This window comes from Solanum lycopersicum, chromosome 10 (assembly GCF_036512215.1).
Source record: "Solanum lycopersicum chromosome 10, SLM_r2.1".
Classification (NCBI taxonomy): Eukaryota; Viridiplantae; Streptophyta; class Magnoliopsida; order Solanales; family Solanaceae; genus Solanum; species Solanum lycopersicum.
This window is the reverse complement of record NC_090809.1, coordinates 61,879,634-61,902,219: the sequence shown is the minus strand read 5'-3', so window position 1 is coordinate 61,902,219 and position 22,586 is coordinate 61,879,634. Positions and strand designations below refer to the sequence as shown.

The 22,586-nt window shown below is 29.6% G+C and overlaps 2 protein-coding genes across 7 annotated transcripts; one reads left to right on the top strand and one right to left on the bottom strand.

Moving 5' to 3' along the window:
* The first annotated feature begins 3,759 nt into the window (after positions 1-3,759).
* On the top strand, positions 3,760-7,728 carry LOC101244726 (protein WVD2-like 4). 5 transcript variants are annotated; one of them, XM_026027739.2, is made up of 8 exons: positions 3,760-4,240; positions 5,140-5,707; positions 5,801-5,853; positions 5,977-6,057; positions 6,179-6,245; positions 6,333-6,404; positions 6,574-6,681; positions 7,087-7,728. In XM_026027739.2, exons 2-8 carry the CDS (start codon positions 5,153-5,155, stop codon positions 7,474-7,476), a joined length of 1,326 nt encoding a protein of 441 aa, XP_025883524.1. In that variant the 5' UTR covers positions 3,760-4,240; positions 5,140-5,152; the 3' UTR covers positions 7,477-7,728. The 5 variants fall into 5 exon arrangements, with proteins under 5 accessions (XP_025883524.1, XP_069145824.1, XP_069145827.1 ...); XM_069289723.1 differs by having other exon boundaries at positions 4,137-4,240; positions 5,039-5,707; XM_069289726.1 differs by lacking the exon at positions 3,760-4,240 and adding an exon at positions 4,291-4,426.
* Positions 7,729-11,966: 4,238 nt separating this feature from the next.
* On the bottom strand, positions 11,967-16,425 carry LOC101244241 (fasciclin superfamily protein). 2 transcript variants are annotated; one of them, XM_026033108.2, is made up of 3 exons: positions 14,317-16,425; positions 12,352-12,465; positions 11,967-12,251 (listed from the first exon to the last, which is right to left on the bottom strand). In XM_026033108.2, exons 1-2 carry the CDS (start codon positions 15,614-15,616, stop codon positions 12,404-12,406), a joined length of 1,362 nt encoding a protein of 453 aa, XP_025888893.2. In that variant the 5' UTR covers positions 15,617-16,425; the 3' UTR covers positions 11,967-12,251; positions 12,352-12,403.
* Between the last annotated feature and the right edge of the window lie 6,161 nt (positions 16,426-22,586).

Below are 22,586 nucleotides of genomic sequence, written 5' to 3'. Positions count from 1 at the left end.
AAGCACAGGTTATTTTAATATGATGGAGACAAATTAGTCATAATAACTTACTGTTTCATGGTGATTTTGAGGTTAAGATGGGGTTTATTTGTTTCTCTATTAAGCACATAGTGTGTGTTCACAATCTTTTTTTTTCGTAACCTTATCCAGAAAGATCAACAGTATTCTCACTTATCCTTGATACTGTGTTTGGATCTTCGATTTACTTTTGATAATGGAGGTCTTCTACCACTAGCACGAACCATAGTTTCTAGTATTTTCTTGATTTTTCTTACTTATCCCTACTAAGGAAGGCTAACAGTATTTTCTTCGATTGATCGAACCACGTTAAATCTCTGTGTCTTTTGGTATATTTCTCGTTGTCTTCTTACTCGTGATCTTTCGAGGTTTGCTTTGCTAGCTTCCGCGTTTACACCTGCTTATTTTCGGTCCTAATACTTATTGGTGTTTTCACTAATTAATAAAATGAAAATTTTGTTTCATTATCGTTAAACTAATTTGATTATCCCATGATTCAACTTCAACTACCCCATATGGGGTTTGTGAGTTTGATATTTAAACTAATTAAAACGATTGAAATAGTATTACATTATATTAGATAATAAACATGTTTTTCAATTAAATAAGCATTGCCCCCTATAATAAATCCTATATAAACACTAAAGTTACATAATTTTGAGTTGTACCAAAAAAAATAATACTACAAATTAAACTAATTGAGGAGATAATGCACATCCCAGTGGGGTCATAAATTAAGAGAGATTATGAAGATAAAGTTGGGTCCATCTAAATTAATTCAAGAGTCATTATCCTAAATAATTTGAGATAATAATAAAAAAAATAATTCATGAATTATTACTTTTTGCAAGTTTCACGTTTTGAAATTGAATGGTCATAGTTCAGAAAGAAAAAAATAAACAACTAATAGTTAAGATAGTAATTCGCAAAAAAATGATAGTTTAGACGTGTTTTGATTATTATCTCTTAATTTTGGAATTATTTTTTTGTAAGTAGGAGCTTTCATTTCTGGTGAGAAAGAAAAAAAATAATTACAAGAAAAAGACTTGGGAAATCAATATTAGGTAAAATACCAATTCGAAATCAATATTCTTAGTTGTCATTTGGAAAGTCTTGTCATAATTAAGAGATATTATCATATGTGGATGCAGTTCAATTTGATATTTAATACTCTATCGAGGTGTGGATGTTTAATTAAATTATATTCATCGAAAAATTATATATTATTATCTTTATATATATAAATAAACTTTCAAAAATAATTAAATGTATAACTTAGATATCCATTTAATTCGAATTATAAATTAATTTCTTCTATTCACGATTTTATCAAATCACTTAAACTCTACTGAACTAAAGTATTATTTGTTGTATTTTGGATTCAATAACAAAAATATCATCTCATATATTTTTGTTAATTAACTAAACTCTTAACATTGATAGCAAAAACACAATGAATGTTAATTTTTACTTTCATAAATGTACTATTAAATTTAGGGAAAGAGGACAAATATATCTCTAAATTATTATAAATGTTATCTAAATATTGTCTATCATATTTTTAGAATATTAGTGACTAGTGGCGGAATTAAGTTTTTCAATTAAAGGGTTCAAAATTTGTAGAATAGACACACGAAGTAGCTGAAGGAATAGCTACATCTACTATATATATATATATATATAAAAATTATTTTAACCATGTATAGATAATATAATTTTCGCTGAAGAGAGTTCGAACAAACCCCTTTATATAATGTGGCTCTGCCCTTGTTAGTGCTGCGGCCGTCTAAAACTAGAGCATATATACTTTTTATACTAATAGACACACATATCATAATCTTATCTACAGATCCGACATTTATTAAATATCAAATCGACTGATAAGATTGTCTGACATGTCCGTACTTAGTCTTTTGTAGAGTGAATGACATATACGCTCAAGTTTTTAGATTGTATGAGCATCAACATCTCAAAAATATGACGAATATTATCTACATATACCATGTACGATAATTTGAGGGTATTTTTGTCTTTTTTCCTTTAAATTATGTGTGGGACCCAGGCACGTTGGTGTGTCATGCCACGTCTGCGACAGCTACTTGTCGTAATGTTTCATAATACATGGAACTCCCCACGTTCTACTACAGTCCCTTTCCCCAGGTTTTTTTCCACTTTTACAATTATTTGGATTTTTACTTCTTTTGACATAAATACCCTCCTCCAATTTTTTTTTTAATCTCGAGTCGATGATTAATCGAAAATAATAATCAATATCTATTTAGGATTATTAACTTATATTATCCTTTTCAAATTTCACTTATGAATATAATGTTATTACTATTCTCCTCTTTCTTATAAAAAGAAATGCGTTATTTTTTAAAAGAATGTCTGAAATTATTCAAATTTTTTGTTACTATATCGAACTTTATGAGGACCTTTTACGCCTCTGCACTATTTAATAGTGTATTTCTAAGGGTATATATATGTCCACGTGGACATCATAAATATTGTATCATTTTAAATAGCAATGTGTCCACGTTGACACATATATACCTTTAAAATTGACTTTTAAAAGTGAGTAAAAGGTTCTTCATAAAATTTGATATCGTAATAATAATTCGAATCAAAATTAAAATACTTTTTAAATTATCTTTCCATTAATTTTTTAAAATATATATTGTCACAAAGTCTTAATATAAGTGTAAATCAATTTTTTGTTTTTAATATTGGACGGATAAATATCGAAACATCTGATTAAGAATTAAAAACGAGTAACCAAAAGATCATGAAAGATGTGCCAAACATGTAATGAGGTTGGCATGCATATTAAAATAATATTTTATAAAGTTTCAATTTTATAGGAAAAAGACATCAAATACATCTTAAAAGTTATTACTAAAACAACTAATTAATTACACAATCCAACTAATGAAACGACCTAATACCTTGTATACAATATTAACAATTAAGACTGTTTAAATTGATAAAAATGTTTCATTGTATATAAGAAAAAATCCAAAAAAAATAAATATGGGCCATTAACTTATGAATCTGGTCCAAATTTGTCATATTATTTTAATTGAGTATTATGAAATACCAAGAAAACAAATTATTGATTTCAATAATGTAAATGGTACAACATTTTTGATCAATTTGTGCCAAACAAAAAACAAAAATGCATTTTCTTAATTTTTAGCAGATAAGTTTGTCTTTGACAGGCTTTAATTTTTTTGTTTTTTTATGGAAATTTTCTAATGCAATTATGCAACGATCAAAAAAAAAAAAAAAAAAAGTTAATCAAAATTAATCTTGCTTGTTCAATGCATGTTATTAGATTAGCAATAAATAAATAACAATCACGAAGATCATTTAATTACTTTCTATAAAGTTCTTGTCATGTAATCTACCAGAAAGTTACGAATTCAAATGATGAAAATAATCGTTTATAATAAAGCAAAGTAATATTACATATCAACAAACTCTTATAGTATAACCTTTTTCTCGATGCTTACAGTAAACTTTAGTATATCTGATTGTTTTTAGTGGTGCGAATCGTGTCATTTACATTTAAATTTTAACTAGGTAGTTAATACAAAATTATTGGAATGACCCAATTGGCCATTGACCATGTCTAACAAATGAACAAAATGATAGAATTAGCCAACAACCAAAGAATATTCATCTAGCAAATAATTCTTTTTTTTGTTATTTTAAAGTTGTTGATGTTCATTATATTAAAATATCAAAAACTTGTAAATTATCACCAAACGACGTGTTCTCCACATGCTATATATCTTTTGTAACAAAATTATTGAAATTTACAGCAATATATAATCCATTTATGGAAATAATAAAACTTACATATAAAAATACTCTTTCACTGTCTAGACGGAGATTCAGAATTTAAAATTTATCTAGTTTTATTGTAATTTTATATTAATAATGATTAAATTCAAGAAAAAAAATATTTTAAAATTTTGTGTTCAGTCAAATAGACGAACGAATATGGATGAAATGATTAAAAAATAAAAGTGGAAGGAGGGCATTTTGGTCATTTACTATTTTTTACAAGTAGAGTGAAATCTATAATTTCATCCCCCTCTCTCTCTCTCCTCTCTGTTTCCCGTATTTCTAACACAGTTTTTGTCATTCCATTGTATTATCATTTTGAATTCACATAATTTGCCACCAATCATCTCCAAGACAAGAAAAAAAAAAAAAGGTACCCTTTTCATTTTCTTGAAATATCATGCCATGTTAGATTTTCAAAATAGTACCTAGTATAGTAATATTTCAATTTTTATTAATTTTTTCGTATTGAAGTGTGTTGGATCTTATGTTTTTTTTTTCTAATTTGAAAGGGGTTGGTTTTGAATCTTTTGATTGTGTTAACATGAAGTTGCAAGAGGTGGACATAGTGCATTAGTTATAGTTTTTTTTTCGTATTAGTAACTTTGGTTCAAACTCTGTATATTTTGTTATAACTAAATTAGAATTTTCAAGTCATAAAGTTCAAATCTTGGATCCGATAACTAAATTAGAATCTTGAACTCGTAAAGTTTAAATCTTGGATCCTACGCTTGTGAAGTAGGATGTTGTTTACTTACTTATATGGTATTTGTTTAGTATGAATTATATCATGAAGCAGTAGTGTATATGGTCTTACTGTCTGAAATTCTGTTTGATTTAGATCAAGAACTGAAAATTCAATTGTTGGTTTTGGAATTTGAGGCTTCTTTTGATTCGGGGGGTCTGTCAGAAACAGTCTTTCTACGTCCTAATCGTCTTAGCGCCCACTTGTGAGATTATGTTGGGTATGTTGTTGTTGTTGGAATTTGAAAATTGAATTTTGGGGTTCTTTCTCTTTCCGTTCATTTATGTTTTTTTGTTGTGTCTTTAAAGATTTGATTTTTGTTGAAAGAAAGTGACTTCAATTGTGAAGTTTTCTTTTATAATTGGATTTTAGGCTTGTATGATTTTCTGACCTTATATTGCTCGAATTTTTCAAAAACGTTGACAGTTGTGTGTCGGATCCTTTATAAGCAGCAATTTTGGAGAGTCCGAGCAATATAGCTTCCAAATTGTTGATTGATGAGTATTTATCTATTGTTTTGGTTTTAGATATTGTTGGTATATGGAGTCTGAAAATGGAGTTCCAGTAGAGGTGGAAAAGATTGTTGTGGCTGAGGAAGAAAATGTGAATTTAAAGAACATTAGTGAGAAGGCGGATGAGACGCCAAATTCATCTGTAGCCAAAGAAGAATTGTCTGTTGAGGATGTTCCGAAAAGTAGAGCATCGAATCAACATAAGGTATCAGTTGGTGGTACTAAAAAGAACAACAAAATGGCCAAGGATCAAGCAAATTCAACAGGCACGTCTTCATTGACTCGTTCGAAAAAGGGAAGTATGGCGAAAAGTCTTTCATTCCCTACAAGAGGCGCCAATGCAGACATGACAAGGAAGAGCATTGATGCTTGTACAAAGAAATCGGATTTTAAACCTTGGATACCAAATGGGGTGACACATGAGGCTTCACATTCGAATGGAACAGTCTCGTCAGCTTCTCGTTTAAATCCGTCTACTAAGAGTACATCTGCTGGAGTTGTGAAGAGTTCAAGTCCAAATGGAAGTGCTACAACAAGCAGAAGGACAACTACAGGATCTATCCCGAGCCTTCGTCAATCGCTGGTAAACTTAGTCACTCGTGATCTTTTACCTTTCCCTTCTTTGAGTTCTAGGATGCAATATCTCACAAATTTCCCTTGCTGTTTCTGCATTAAGTCCGGGAAGTCTGCTTCAGCCGGTAGAATTGCAAAGAAAGCGACTTCTGAACAGTAAGCGAATTTGCTACTTGCATTTGTTCATAAAATTGGATTTCTAAATTTCGAACTTACTGCATTATGTTTCGTGGCCGATAATTGTTTTGATAGAGGTATGCTAAATGTTTGTGTTTGCAGATTAAACGATGAAAAGATTACACCTACTAAAGCTACGTCACCTCTTAAAGACGATGATGATGCTCGTTCTGCTACTTCCTCGTACTGCTCTTATCCTATGCCTGAGTTATTGACTTATGTCACTTTTTTGTTTCCATTGGTCGGGTTTCATCATGGTCCGCGATTAGTCAAATGTTATAACTTCTTTTATTTTTATAATCAGCAATGCAACTCGTACCAGTGCTGGATTTTCCTTCAGATTGGAAGAACGTGCTGAAAAGCGAAAGGAGGTTTGTACTCTAACCTTTGGTACTATGACCATCGTGTACGTAATAGCATAGTGCAAAAGATTACAGCTCAGTTTCCCTATTCATCAGTTCTTGGCAAAGGTGGAAGAGAGGATACAGGCCCGAGAAGAGGAAAAGAGTAACTTGCTAGCAAAATCAAAGGTTAGTTCAAACAATACCGATTTCTCATTGCTGTTTTGTAAGCTATGTTGCTTGGACTCTCCATAAACGTTGTCGCACCTATCGATATTTTTGAACAGTTTGAACGACATAGTTTGTAAGGACTATCCTAAGCTAAGTCCTTTTCTTTGTGGTTTCGGGATTTTTTCAGGAAAACCAAGAGGCAGAGGTAAAGCAGTTTAGGAAGAGCTTGACATTTAAAGCTACACCGATGCCTTGCTTCTACAAGGAGCCCCCTCCTACAGTTGAACTGAAGAAGGTAAAGTTTGATTTTGGTGCTTCATGAGATATATTTTAGCTCTTATAGCATTGCGTGTAACCGTGTTTCCCTAATGTGACAAAACTCGCACTTAACTTCCTTTTTTAGGAAGTCCGTAGTCCGTACTGTAGTGCTAGAGAAAAAAGAGGCAACTCTGCTATTATCTTATCAAGGTGCTTAAATGAATCTCGCAAAAGAAGGCTGCAAAGATATTTCGTGTTACTAAATTAGCTTCTGTTGTTTTGGTTTTCATCCCTTGGTAGCATTCAATTGATACCCTTGTTCGTTCTTAGGACACTACCGTCTTATGCAATTCATGTTCCCTTTCTTGTTAGCTCTAATTTGTGTGAATCATTCACTCGGTATTTTCGCGTTATATGCTTAAGTTTTTGCTAAAATGTGCAGATACCAACAACACGCGCCATATCTCCTAAGCTTGGAAGAACTAAGAACTCCACATCCATGACTAATAGCTCCGAAAGTGGAGGATCATGTTTCAGTCCAAAAGTGATCAAGGAACAACGTAAGTCACTCGTATCCAATAAAGATAACGTTGCATCAAAAGGGAAGCCAGTTAAGACTTCACAGACAACAGCTCAATCTCCAAAAACCTCGATCACTAAAGCGAAACCTGCTGAAACGAAATCCAGACTTGCTGAAGCAGCAAAGGTTTCGGATGAGAAAACAGAACGAAATGAAATCCAACCTGAGTCTGAAATGAATCGTGTAGAAGACAATGTGGCACGTCCATCAAATCCAATCGTTGTGCAAGCTGAAGTCAGCGTTGAAGGTTAATGAACTTACTGAACTTGTCTTTTTTTTCTGTATTTATTATTTATAGGCCTTTTTTCGTTCTGTGAAAGCGTTTTTGCTGCTTTGTTGAGTTGTGAATATGTTGTGTATGTTGCTGTTATGTTACAAGTTGTACATGTTGGTTATTCTCAGTTTCTTCATTCTTTTCGAACATCTCAGTACCATCGTGTAATCATTCTCGAAAAACATCTTCATTGTTCTTAAGTCAGATTCAACATTCTGATTTTCTTCAAATGTATCATTCTGAACTTGTATTCTGGTTTTGCTGAGTTCATATACCTACTTCCACACAGCGCGGAGCCACATTATTTATATATAGCAAATGTTGAATCTCATTGGCTTCTTCGTGTGTTTACTTCTCTATATTGAACGCTCTTAATGAAAATTCTTACTCCGTCATTGCTTCTTTTGTTAGAATGGTTGGATCACCATGTTATGTCTGGATTATTCTTCTGAAAATGTGATTCTGCAGTAAATATGAGTTTGCACCAGGCAATCTTTCTTCTAAAATTTTGACATTTCATATACAGTATAATCTTTTACCCGAAAATCACCAAACACGAATAGTGATCAATGGAGCCTTAGTTCTGAGCCCATACAATGAATTCAGTTCTAAGAATCTTAACCGTCAAATTTATTTGAAATCCTGAATCCAACTCTGTATACGGTAAGGGTTAGTAGGGGCTGCTTGCTGGCTAGTGATAGAGACTAAGTACCTGTAAAGATATGACATGATGAAACTCTGAATATACCGGGCCCAACTTATTTCATATTATATAAAATAAAATTGAGCTTAAATAGAGCGATATAAACAGTAAAGATAGTAAAAACTCATTTCTACTCGAGCTTAAACAGAAACGCCTTACTTAATAACATAACACCGCTTAAATTATGATTTCACCTCTTCAAATTATCAAATTGACATATAGGAAGTGGCCATATACATATATTCTCAGAGATACATAATCGGGAAACTCAGATACATTCTGAATGTAGATATGGAGAGAGCGGGGAGAGAAACTCAAGCAAGAGAGTCATGTATCACAATTCATACATACATACTAATCAGACTTGTATATAATATATCTGGAATAAATTAAACCTGATTTGAATCGTATATATTCGAGATATATTCAAACTAAATATATTTTTGTTGAATTAGATTAAAGTGGTAGACATAATTAAAGGCCTTTCCAGGATATATGGGTCCATAAAGGAGATAAATCATATTTATTAAAACGAATATTTTGTTACCATAATTTCAATCAAAATGCTACTCAATTTTCAATTTTTTAGAATTTATTATATTAATTAGAGCAAAGTAAGATTCTTTTATTCTTTTTTCCCTTTTTAATATAATATGTAAGTTGCTAAAATTATATATTCCTGTAGTGATTTTCTTGAACAATCATAACATCAATACCCATAATTGAGGTATTTGTAGTTTTTAAGAACGATAATTACTAACATTTTATTATCGTTTTATATTATGTTGTGTTATATTTTATCGTATTATATTATTTTAATGAATATTATGTTTATATAGATTGTATCATTCTTCATCGTTACGAAATGTTACACATTTATAATTTAAATGATAAACCTACAAGAAAAGTAGGATGCGGGGTAGAGCTTACTATAAAAAGGAAGGATAAAAGAGAAAATATGACTGTTACTTAAATTTTATTATATCGTATAATTTAAATTTATCGTTAGGTAACGATGAAAAACTTCATTTTATGTAATGACCAATTTGGTGTGATTATGTTATTATCTTAATATTTTCTTCTCGTTTTGTCTTTATTTATTACTCTTCCCATCCACTTTTGATTGTCATATTTTCCTTTTCTAGAGCACACAATAAGAACTTTGACCAACATTTTACGATATATTTTTCTTCATATCAATATGCAAAAACTTGCAACGTATGGTACCTTTCGTATAGTTTTTGAATATCTAATTTTTTTAAAAAAAATTAAAATATCAAATTAATATAATTTAACTTAACTTTAAAAATTAATCAAATTGACTTTCCAAAAGCGTAACATGACAATTAAAAGTGAACAGAGGGAGTAATAAATAAAGACGAAACGAGAAGAAGATATTAAAGTAATAACATGATCACACCAAATCGATCATTACATAAAATGAGATCTTTATTCGTTACCTAACGATGAATATAAATGATACGATACAATAGAATTTAAGTAACAATCAAAACAGATATTACATTTAAACTAACAATACAATACGATACATCAAATAATAATCATCCAAACAAGGTGTAAGAGTTCGACGAATAAAAAAATCCTTTTCACTTAAACTTCTGAAACAACAAATAATTTGAGATAATTATTTGAAAAATTACGATAAATAATTTGTGATCAGAAAAGTGTTTCTCCATATATGTGTGTGATTCATTCAAAATAAATTAATATTTTGCTGCTCTAAGATCCGTAGAACTTTCCAAAGCACATGAAATGATAAAATGTTCAGTTTAACAATTCTCCTCCTAATCTTCTTGATTAATCTAATTAAACATTAAAATTAAGTAAAGTCAATGTTTAGTGTTCAATTGCCCGTTAGTCCCCACATCACTTAAATTAATTTAAAATTATAAATCAGATCAATAACTTGCAACATGTAATTAATTGTTCATGGTAGGCTTAATTTGGTAACTTTAAAAAGGGCAAAAGAGTCAAATATGCAATCGAACCTTGAAAAAAGTTTCATTTATTTCATTTTTATCTGAGAAAAAACTCATTTTGATGGTATATTTGAGCCACTATTTATTAACTGAAATCTTATAGTTAAGACTTTTCTCAAAGTTTGATGTGATATTTGAACCTTTTCCATTTTTCTAAAAAAAAATTGTTAATGACGTGGTTGAATCATATGACCACGTGTACAAAACGGTTTAATAAAATCGAAAATATTTTTAATTTACAAATAATGACATGAATGTAGCTTTTTATAAGAGAAAATATCATTAATGAGCCAAACTTTTGGCGGATGACATAGATGAACCCTTTTTTTCAAATTTCAACAACATATTTAAGCGTCTTTCGTTTTAAAAATAATTATATTGATAGTGTAAAACATTTTTAAAATAAGTAGGAAAGGATGATAGAAATGATATACACATTATTATTTATTATAGGGTTTGAACCCTCTACATTAAGGTACTCATCATCTGATCCCAAGATGAACGAGGCTAAGCGATCTGTATAAATAAAATTAAATTAAAAAACGTAATCGATGAATAACATGTGAATATTCATTTACTATTATCGAACTACCCCTTTGTTCCCAACACTATCAATGCATATATAAGTCAAAATCCTTGTTTTTATACAAATAAAATAATTTCATATGAAGGCCAACTCAATTTCCCTTTTCCCTTTAAAGTGAATAATCATTAACCTAATCACCATTAAAAGACATATATAAAATTAATTAAAATGGATTTCCCAACAAACAAAAACCGGCTATTTGTTTTTTAGTCTTATTACTATAAATTATATTCCAATTATTGACATTGTTCTCTTTCCTCCCTCTTTCTTTATAAATAAAAATAAAGTTGTACTATATACTAATTTTAATAATACACAATTTCCTTTTTTTGACAATATATCACATTACAATTGGTGTTATTTAGTACTACACCATCGCCCTCCTTTCTTTTTGTTTTTTTAAACCAACTAATTCAGATTCACGTCGAAAAGTTTCTCACTTTATACAGAAAGCTCGATTCAAAATTTTTAATTATATATATAAAAAAATACTTTGTTTTTTGGTAAACTATAAATAAAAAAGATATTTACCGCTCTATTGGTGATACTTTTTACATTCATTTACTTGTTCAAACAATCGAATAAGTGTTTTCCACTCAACACAATCACTTAAAAGGATTCTTATTTTAAAGATAATATATCTTTCTCTTCAATTTTGCTTTAAGAAAGGCAAGTGAAGTTTAGAACCCCCACACACACTTAAACACAAAAGCAAAAAAAAATTGTTAAAATATAATTAATTCACAAGCTATGGTATCAAAAGTGCCAAACTTATCTTGATATCAAGTAGACACGTGCATCGTATGTAATATTATATAACAATTTACATCCCCGTATAACAATTTAACCTATCGAATCACTAACTTCATTTTCCTTTTTTTTTTATATATATATATCAAGACAACTCTTTAATAAAATTTCTGACTCAACCATTAAAAGCGTGTATATATGACTTCAAAACCTTTTTAAAAGATATCTCTCTACATACATATTACCTTTAAGAAAGGCAAGTGAAGTTTAGAACCCCACACTTAATAAAAACAAACCACATTCATTATATTATATCATATAATTATATTAAAAGAAATGTTAAAAAGTATAGTTAATTCACAAGCTATATACTATTATATGGTATTTAAAAAAAAGTGAAAAAAATAAACAAACCATCCGTGACAAATGTGAGTACAAAAAAGTTGATATGCTCTTGCAGAATTATTCTTTTTTTTTTCCTTTTTGGGGTACATTTTTTTTTTCTTGGATACAAACACTGTCGGCAGAAAAAAAAAAACCAAACTTAAATACAAATGAAAAAATTGATAGGTAATTACAGTATTTATAACAAAATAAAACAAAAGATATTTTCTCCCTTCTTTTGCTTCTTTTTTTCTTTTTTCTACTTCAATTCCAAGCAATTTTTGTCCTTCCTTGCCCATTTTATGTTTTATCATAAAGCCCTCCTAATAACTGAAATTTATTCAAAAAAAAAAAGTAAGCTTTTTATTTATTTAAGGTCCCAATTATTTATTTATTTATTCTAATTATACACATATTTTGAGACACTCACCATGCTTTTTTTTCATTTTTTTATCTTCACAATTTCCTCAAGTATACAAGTTTTAATGACAACTAGCAAAAGCAAATGACCCCATTGTACCACATACTACTTCCATCAACTTTCCTGCAACACACAAAAAATAGTGACAAAAATGTTAGACAACTCATAAGGAATATAACTTGCTTCTTTTTTTGGTTTCCGAACGAGTGTCCGATATCCTCATTGAAGTCTGACTAAATGCAAAATCATTATCTAACAAACGCGACTCTTAATGAAAGAGTACTTACTGGTCCCACCTAAGTAAAGAAGATGTCAAGAATTGAAAAAAAAGATTGAAACTTTACTATTTGAATAAGAAAATTAAGGTTGAAAATGTTAATAACAATTGATGACAGCTGATAAATGCAAGTTTGTAAGATAATTATAATAATAAAAGAGCAGGTGGGGTTATGTTTAAGTCAACAAACAGGCTGGTCTTGATGTCTCTACAATGAAGTTAAGTATAATCATTGAGTTATACAGCTATGTTTCACAAATACTGATATGGAATTTTAGAATTATGTCACACCATAGATTTGGGTGTTTTTTTTTCTTCATAATAGTAAACAGTGTTTGAACCAACTTACACGCATACTCGACTGTTCTATTGGTAACTTACTATTTCCCACAAGTACGGATAACTCTGTCCATCGAGACTTAGGCCAAAGGTAAAACTCACTTGACAACCAACACCTTAGTAAAGATTTAGCTAAGTGATTGAGAGTTCAACATGATAATCATTACCATTTTGCCTAAAGTGATTAAGGCCTAATCAAGAATGCCCTTTCTCATGATTCAACTACTAAAGTTCCTAAACTAAAAGCTAAAACTAACTCCATTTAATGATGTTTTGGATAATTATTATCACATCAAGCAAAGAACAACACCCCCCCCCCTCCACCCCCCTACACCCCCACCCCCTTTCTTTTATGACTCACCGACAGATTCTATGCACCTACTATCTACTAAAACTAATTGGAAGTGTTTTAATAATGTGGAATACTAATTACTTGCCATTCCAACCATCTTTGGCTTCTTGTAACAAAAAAGTAAAGAAAACTAACTAATCAATAGAAAAATATAATGATGATAATGAAATCTTAACTCTTAGGACTTTGCAAAGCAATAGAGAATACTACAACATTAAGGAAAAAATTTAATAAAAGATAACATGTTCAATCATGTGCAAAAGCTAATCAGATACGTAGCTTAGGTTCTAAGTGCAAGTATTCACCAGCCAAAAAAAAGCTGGAAACAACAAAGGGATCTCAAAGAAAGGCCTAACTCAACAATTGTTCATGATCACCCAAAACACTAAAGAAAGACACAATTTTTAACCCCATTTTCAGCTATGTAATCAAGAATTCAACACTCGTCAATTAGTAAAAGATCAAGTTAGTACTTTGTGATAATAGAATTCATAAGAAAGACACAATCTTTTAGTTGCAAAATCTAGAAAGAAAAGATTACCCATTATAAGAATCAAGACTCTAACACAAGTTAATAATAACCAAAATACATGAAAGATTCAATCTTTAACATCAAACGAACATATTAGAAACCAAAACATCAGAAAATAAGGTCAAAACCTCACTTAATCCTCATTTCCAGAATTATACAGAATAAAGAACTACAAAACTTGTGTGCAAAAATGCCAAAAACTCCATCATGGAACTCACATCTATGTTGCTCGGACTCTTTCAAAAGTGTCGACAGATACTCCAAAAGTTGTGCATTTTGAAGAATCCAACACATGTATGGCAACAATTTTTGGAGCATCCAAGCAACATAGATGTATCACATAACTATCCATTTTATATTTTGATAACATCTAATCAATCAAATGCATTGAATTCAAGAAACAACAATCAGCAATAACATATCAAAAACCCCAAATAAGCTAAAGAGTAAAAAAGTTTAGAACTTTTTTTATACCTCTTCTTGGCTTTGCAACAACTTTAGCAACAGGAGCAGCTACAGGAGCAGCCTTAATTTCCTCAAGAGGGAACAAAACACCATCAACCCCTTGCACAGAGATTCTTCCATCAGTATAAATATCAGGATCAACCAAATAAGCTGATCCTTCGCCTTGCCCGAATTTCACTGAACCATCAGCTTCTTCAGCCACAACTTTATGTGGCAACCTTAAAGTATCATAATTAATTTTTCCAAATCTCCTCACTGAATTATACATACTTTCTTCCGTTTGATACTCCGGTATCAAATGGTAATACATTATCTGTTCTGGCGCCCCAGGCTCGCTAAGCTGATCAGTTGTCAGCTTAGCCATAGCCTCGTCATTGGGCGCCAGAACAGTTAAAACATAGCCTTCAGAGACCAATTTCCCCATTTCTGTAGCTAATGATGTGAGATTCACAAGAATGTCTGCTAATTCATTGTAACCACCATAATGTAGTAGTGTTTGAATGAAATCTTTTACTTGACTCTCACCATCGAAATGATGGTGGGGTCCTCCGGGTCCTGGAGCTGGTGCCGGGGCCAGAGATGGCCCCGGCGCCAAAGCATCGTATACCGGCAGCACAGGTGGTGCACCGGCAGGTACTGATACGGGTTTCTTCAACCGGTGGGTTCTCGGGTCAACTTCCGGTGCTCCTTCCGGTAGCACGGCGGAGATTGACCGGAGACTACGGCGGTTGTTGAAATCTTGCTGGACTGATTTGGGTATTAAAACCCGCTCAATACCGTGGATGATTCCGTCGGGTTTAACGATATCGTCTTGTTTAATAATCTTAGCTGAGCTGACTGATTTCTCTGTTTTCTTATCGGAGATTTGAAGGACGTTTTCTTCTCCGGCGTATAAAGTGGAGTGAACACGGCCACGCACCGGCCAATTTTTGGAGACAATGCGAGTGGGAATCATGTGAAACAACAAGAGATTCTGTAGAGATTTAAGATTACCAGGTTCAAGCAAGAAACGCTTGAATTCAGGGTCTAAATCGCGTTCCAGAGCTTCATTTTTAGGAGCAAAAATGGTGATATTGTGCTTAGAAACAGCTTCTTCAAGTGTTTGAAGCAAAAGGGCTTTTTCAACAAGCTCAGACAACTCAGTATAGTGAGAATCCAAAAGGGCAACAAGAATGGAGTTGGAATTGATTTGGGGTACTGTTGAAATTGGGGATTTTGGGTTTTCTTGAAATGTGGCACTTGTAATGGTGAAAAAGAGTGTAATGGTGAACAAAAAGAGATTAGTGAAGCCATAGATCTGAAAATCCATGGCTAAAGATTGAAGCTTTCTCTCTCAATTCTCTCTGTTTTCTCTCTCTCGTTCTTGGAGAGTGTCGGTAGAACAACGTGTTATGTTGGGTTGAGTGAATTTGTGGGTGTTATGGACTTTGGCTTTGTTGTTAGTAAAGAAGGGGGGAAATGGGAAGTGTATAGTAGTAGTTGTTTGGTGGAAATAATAAAGTATTCAAAGGGAAAAGGAGGGTCAATGTTCGATATTTGATATCCGCATTAAAGTCTGACTAAATTTAAATCTATAGAGATAATATATATTTAACGTAAACCATTTTAAGAGACTCAAACTCAAAACCTCTAATTAAAGATGAAGTAATACTACTAAAAGAAGGGTCGATGTTCAATATTTAATATTTGCATTAGAGTTCGATTAAATTTAAATTCACATCAAAAAAAATATCGTTGAGGTAAAGGGTTTTTGAAAACTCGAATTCAAAACCTCAAGTTAAAAATGAAGGAGTACTAAAGGGAAAGGAGGGTAAATGTTCCGTATTTAGTATTTATATTAGAGTCTGATTAAATACAAATTTATGTTGAGAAATAACATTTTGAGGTAAGGGGCTCTCTATATAGAAAGTTGACCCCGTCAATAGAAAATTTGAATTTATGTCAAAAATTTTCATATCAAAGATAAAGCGCTTTCTATAAAAGGCTTTTAGTAGAAAATTCGAACTGAAAAACTCTTATTATAGATGAAGTACTTAATCACGCTCAATATTTGAAAGGAGTACTAAAGAGAAAGGAGGGTCAATATACAGTATTTAATATTTATATTAGAGTCGGATTAAATTTGAATTTATGTTAAAAAATTTATATTATAATTAAAGTGCTTTCTACAAAGACGACTCTATACGACGTAAAAAATTTGACATCAAGACTTCTGATTAAAAGATGAAGAAGTATTTACTATTGGATCACGACCCGAGTTTTGGTTGGGTCAAGGGTTATTTTCTATTTTCTCTCTGTTCTGTCACTCATGTGTATTTGGAATTGCAGGCTTTGGCTTCAAGTGAAGACACATTTTTTTAAATTTTTATTCTTTTTTTGGTAATTTAGATTTGTTGAACTTTTGACTTCAAAGGTTTTATGCACATAGAAATGCTAGCTAACAGGAAAGTTCAGTTTTATTTGTTGGCTATTATAATAATAATAATAATAATACCTAATTTCAGGTTTGAATACTTTATGATACGTGTAATATACTAATTCTTGTAATAAATGTATTTGATATAATTCCTTAATTTAGAGCTTATATTTGTTATTGATTTTTGTAGTCTTTTATAAATTTATATTTTCTTGATAAAATACTTTTATTTTTTCATGTATATATGAAATACGAAAATAACATAAATGGTAAAATATTACGTCACTTAACTAACATCTAGTCCAATACCTAGGTGTCTCTTAATGTTGTTAGTAATTTGAATGTTAGTTAAAAAATTAGAACTTAATATGTTAGATTATCAAATAAATATAGAATGAATGAAGAGAAAATATACTCTATGCAAATTCTATTCTTTAACTATGTTGAAGAAGAAGGAAGTTAACGACTAAAACAGGTCCAACGCAGCTGACTGACGTGTCTGCAACAAGTGTTGATGAAGAAGGATGCTGAGGATTGAAACATGTCGAATGAACATGTCCAAAGAAGCTGACGGACAAGTTTACAGCACTACTGTAGAATTAGGGTCGCTTTAGGATTAGACTACCTATGTTAATTATGATTATATTTCGTCTATAATTATATTATGATTAGAATTATATTACGATTAAGATTATTATTAGAATTATAGTACAACTAGGATTCGACTAAGATTTAGATTATTTATAATTGCATTATTATTATTATTATATTAGTACCAAGAGGTATTGTAGTAGGACTCTAAGTATAGAGCTTGTAACCCAATATTATTTTCATCAATATATCAATATTGATCGACATATCAATATTATCAATATTGATCAACTATCATCAATACAATCTATATATTAATTAACAATAAAATACTTGATTTTTCTAAGTCCTAAACGTGAGATTTCTACAAACTATATTTATAAATATTGTAAGTCGTCTCTTTATTTTCTCGAGGTAAGAATAAAATTTGCATAAAATTTACTTTTTTAAACTTCATAAAATAGATTACATTAAAATATATTGTGAATGCAATTATGGCTCAATTAAATATTGGAGAGATTAATTATATGAAACTACTAGAAGGAAATGGGAAGGTCTTGCTTAAAAGTTTAAAAATGTGATGGACATGACGACATGTGGAGAAAAGGTAAATTATTGAATTCAGCAGCAGAATTGTGATAGAACGATAAGTATTTGTGCATTCTTAATTAGATATTTTGAATTTTAATTCTGAATATGAAAATATCTTTATCAAAAAGTATATTATTCTGCCTTCTCAACATAAATTTAAATTTAATAAAAAAATATCGATATAAATATCAGATATCGAACGAAATCGAAATTAAGTTAAAGTAGTTGGTTGGCTCCATAAGAAGAGGAAGAAGGTAAGAGGTTTCATTTGTTGTTTTTAGGTAAAATTGGGGCCACTCTAAGGGTGTGTATTCATTGCATTAAGCTTACGCTTAGCTGCCTTTTACAATGTTAAATGTTAAATCCATTTCAATTTTAAAGTCATAAATGTGAAACATGAATTGAGATACTATATAGCAAATATGTAATGTTGAATATTTAGAGTACAATAACAAAATTTAAGTCAGTATTTTAAATTATAAATTTCTAATTTTATATTCATCGTAAAATTATATGTGTAATTTAAAATATATTTAAGATTTGAATGTTAAACCTGCATTGAGATAGTATATAAATCAGTAATAGGTGTTAACAATGAGATTCGAGCTTTGGTACAACAACACTAAAAGAGTCTTAAGTACCCATCCAAAAATCATTGGGCCAACTATATCATTTATTCATTAGGTGCTCTATGTTAATTTTATACAAATACCTATCAATTTCTACATAAATATATATATTTCGTAACGAAGTTAATGGGTTCTCGAGCACCCGGCGAACACCATGTGGGTCCTCCCCTATATATATATATATAAATTTAGAATTCAATTACAAGTTTAAATTGTGTTTTAAATTACAAACTCTATAAAGTTAAAATTCTACTAATATATTTATCCCAAACTCGGCTAACAAATTAAAAAAAATATTATTACTCTATCGCAACTTTTTAAAGGTCATTTAATTCAAATCAAAATATCTCAAAATTACAATTTTAAAATCAAGATAAATAGTATATAACTTAGAAAATTTATACACTAACTATACAAGATCAACAATTTGACCACAAAATAATAAATATTATAACTTAGAATTAAACAAAATATCTAAATAATTCACCTAATCCTTTTTTTTTTCTCTTTTTTGTTGGGTTTTGGAGTTTGTTGGTCGGTGTTGTTTTATTCTTATTCTTGCACACATCTCTATAGGGTTTACGACAGACCTAAGTCTATAATTTTTGTATGTCTCAAATTATTAAAAATAGATATATTATTAGAAAATAATTCAAGAACAAATTAGAAATTATTGGAGACATAATGAAGATTTAAATCGGACGTAATGATTTTCTAAATTGATCATGTAAAATAAAATATCTATTTAAATACATAGATAATAAATAATATGAAACAGAGAAAGTATGTTATGTCATAATTATTTTTGTTGTGAGATAAAAATATATACTTTATGTATTTGTTATAATCGATGTGTTTTTAGTTTTCAAAAATAGTTACTATCAACGAGTAGAATGAGAGTAAAACAATTAATTTTATCTTGAACTTCCAAAATGGCTAATGTTTGCGATATTTTTATAACAAAGACGACAAGTATTTTTGTAACCTAGGAGATATAATGGTATTTTAAGGGAAGCAATTTACATTTTTGAAAAGTTAAAGGACTTAATGTGCTCATTTTTTAAGAAGTTAATTATTTTTTTAATTAAGACCTAATATACTATATATCTCTAGTTCAGTAACTACTAGTAAAATATATGTTGACCAAATGATCAATAAAATATTAGTACATTATTAGGCCATATTAGACAACATAATTAATCATATCAAAAAGTTGCAAATCATGCACGTCATTTTTAAGATTTATCAAATCAGACAGCTTTTAATTAGAATCTCCAAATTAAACAAAAAAAATAATCAAAATTTTTCTGATTAATGAATTGTAGCTGCTCATGTTGACCACATGTTGTAAACAAATTTAAATTCAACATTTTCCCATCTTTTAGTTGGTTAATTATTTTTGCAAGTTGTAGTGTAATGGATCTCTAAAATAGCAATTCTTTTTTTTAAAAAAAAAATTAAATAAAAAGTCCACACATATTATAATATAATATAAAATAATAATAATATTTACACTGTTACACATTCTAATTATTGTCGGCAAGTGATTTGTTTGAGCAATTATTGTGTCATTAGAACAAAGTTAATTAATTTGCTTGTTAATTGTTGTACCATGTGCTTTAACAATTGTATAAATTACCGATTTATTTAGTACACACTATTTATTACATCAACATCAAGAATTAATTAAGATTATATAAAATTATCAAGTTCATGATAGTAATCAGAACCTATAATAGTTCAAATATTACATCGAATATATAAAAAGTTTTCTTAAATACGAATAAAAATGTTTCTTATCGTATTTACTTTTAATGAATTTGAATGGAAATGTTTAATCGTTACTTCGCACTCAACTTTTAACTTTTAATTAATTAATATATTAGTTCTTCTTGATATTAGAATTCTTCTTTTTTTTATAAAAATAATTACTAATCTTTTGTAAATGATGACCTGTTATTTTTTAATATCTAAAATGTACTACAATTGAATTTTGTGGACTTAAATACAAATTTGTCAGACTATACTGTATAATATATCCCAATTAGTTCCTAAACAATAATTGTTAATTTATGTAAACATATTCTTTGAGAGGTGTTGAAGAAGTGGAAAGTTCACGAGTGATACAGATTCAGAATATTAGTAAGTGAAAATTTCTTAATTTTTAATCAGAGATTATAAATTTTAAATTTTAATAATAAAAAATTTAAATATAAATATCATTTCAAAAATGAATTTTACCATACGCATATATAATTTTAATAAAATTTTAATCCTGATATCAAACATCGATCACGACAAAAAAAAAGTTAGTAGAGCGAAAAAAAAAAAAACATCACTAAAAGTGTAAGAAATAATAATCAATTTTGGCAGTTTACGGAGTGTCGGTTTAGCCAAGTAGGCATGAAACTAAATAAAATTCAATATAAAAAAAATTATTTTCTTTTATAAATTTGAGCTAATATATACTTAGAGTTATACAATTGTTAGTTGTTATATACATCATCAATTATAAATTATTATGGTTAGGGTATTTTCTAATCGATTCGTTGAAAATATTAAGATTTTTTTATAAAAACATTTTTGTCAAGAGGCTTATTTCTACATGATCTCTTTACATACGTAAATTTAATTTTGAAGTTATTAATTCGTGTAAGTATTTGTACAAAATATCTGACTGTATACATAAATTATAAATTTCAAATATCGAATTCGTAATATACAATTCCTTGAATGAGTTTGTAGCATGATTCATGCATTACCTCTAATTAAAATAATATTATAATTAAATCACCATACATATATACTCATTATAATTGTCATTTATAACAAGCTCTACTAACTTATAACTATGTATTTGCAAAAAAAAAAGATTAATTATTAATTAATATAAAACCTAAAGTTTGAGTTGTCATTGCTTTAAATGTTGATCCAACCATAAACACAAAGGACAAGTACGATTTGACGAGTACGTGCAAATTAAAAGGTTTGGTAAAGAGACAAATCCCTTAATTAATTAGTAATAATAAAGTTTTGAGTAATTATAATTCATACAGCCACCTACTTTAATTAATTTCTTTTCTTCTTAAAAATAAACCGCTCGTAAAAACGTCAGAGTTAGTTGAACAGAAAAAATCTCAAATAAATTTTAAGTTTAAATTTTTCTAAAAGATTTTCTCAAACATGTCGTATGAAACTTTTCTAATATAATTATATCGTATAATCCAAAAAATAGCGATTACGATTTCGTCATAAAAATTTATTTTCCAAATTTGCTTATGTCTTAACAAAGCCGGTAAGCGAGCTGTCATTTTCCTATCTTTGAGTAAAAAGCCACAACTTTGCCGCTGTTTTCTACGCTACGTAAGCCCCCACGTCCCTTTCTTCGCGCGTGAAGCGCGTGACTTTAAACTTTTTCTTTTCGTTTTCAATTCGGTGTTCGTAATTCACGTTAAAACTTTCACTAAATTCAAATCGTACACTTTAATGTCCATATAAATCCAACAAAATTTTCTACATATTCAGAATTCAAATTCAAAACTTCTAATTAAAGAATGGAAGAGAACTTCTCTTTTTCGTTTTCAAGTCTGTATTTGTAGTCTACGTTAGAGCTTTTGCTAAATTGGAATCACACGTTATAAGGTCTATGCGAAAATGATTCTCCCAATACACTACATAATATTAAGAATTTAAACTCAAAATTTTTTATTAAAGAATGAAGCAGTTTCACCACCGTACCAGAATACGTGGCTTTAAGGTTAGTTCACAAGAATTTAAAGGGAAAAACAAAGACAGCTCTCCAAATGGAAGATTGTCTGTCTTGTTCTAAAAACGTCATGGTTATGTATTGACGATTTTGCCCTTGGATATTGTCGGTGTTCATGTCCTTTTTGGGGTTTTAAAATTATGGCCCATTGTATTTAATTCTTTTTTTTTATTTATTTATATTTTCTTTGAGATTTAGTATTTAGTTTTAAGGTCCACTAAGAAATTTTAGATTTTTTTTTGGGTGGTTTAAAAGATTTGTAATATTCGAGGTCTTTTTCTTTACA

What these genes read in the sequence shown, in the direction of transcription:
- LOC101244726 (XM_026027739.2), top strand. Translation starts at nt 5,153, where the DNA reads ATGGAGTCTGAAAATGGAGTTCCAGTAGAGGTGGAAAAGATTGTTGTG. An exon ending in GCTCGTTCTGCTACTTCCTC is followed by an intron (nt 6,058 to 6,178) that starts GTACTGCTCTTA and finishes TTTTATAATCAG; the next exon opens with CAATGCAACTCGTACCAGTG. An exon ending in CTACAGTTGAACTGAAGAAG is followed by an intron (nt 6,682 to 7,086) that starts GTAAAGTTTGAT and finishes TAAAATGTGCAG; the next exon opens with ATACCAACAACACGCGCCAT.
- LOC101244241 (XM_026033108.2), bottom strand. Translation starts at nt 15,616, where the DNA reads ATGGATTTTCAGATCTATGGCTTCACTAATCTCTTTTTGTTCACCATT. An exon ending in TGTTGCAAAGCCAAGAAGAG is followed by an intron (nt 12,466 to 14,316) that starts GTATAAAAAAAG and finishes TGTGTGTTGCAG; the next exon opens with GAAAGTTGATGGAAGTAGTA.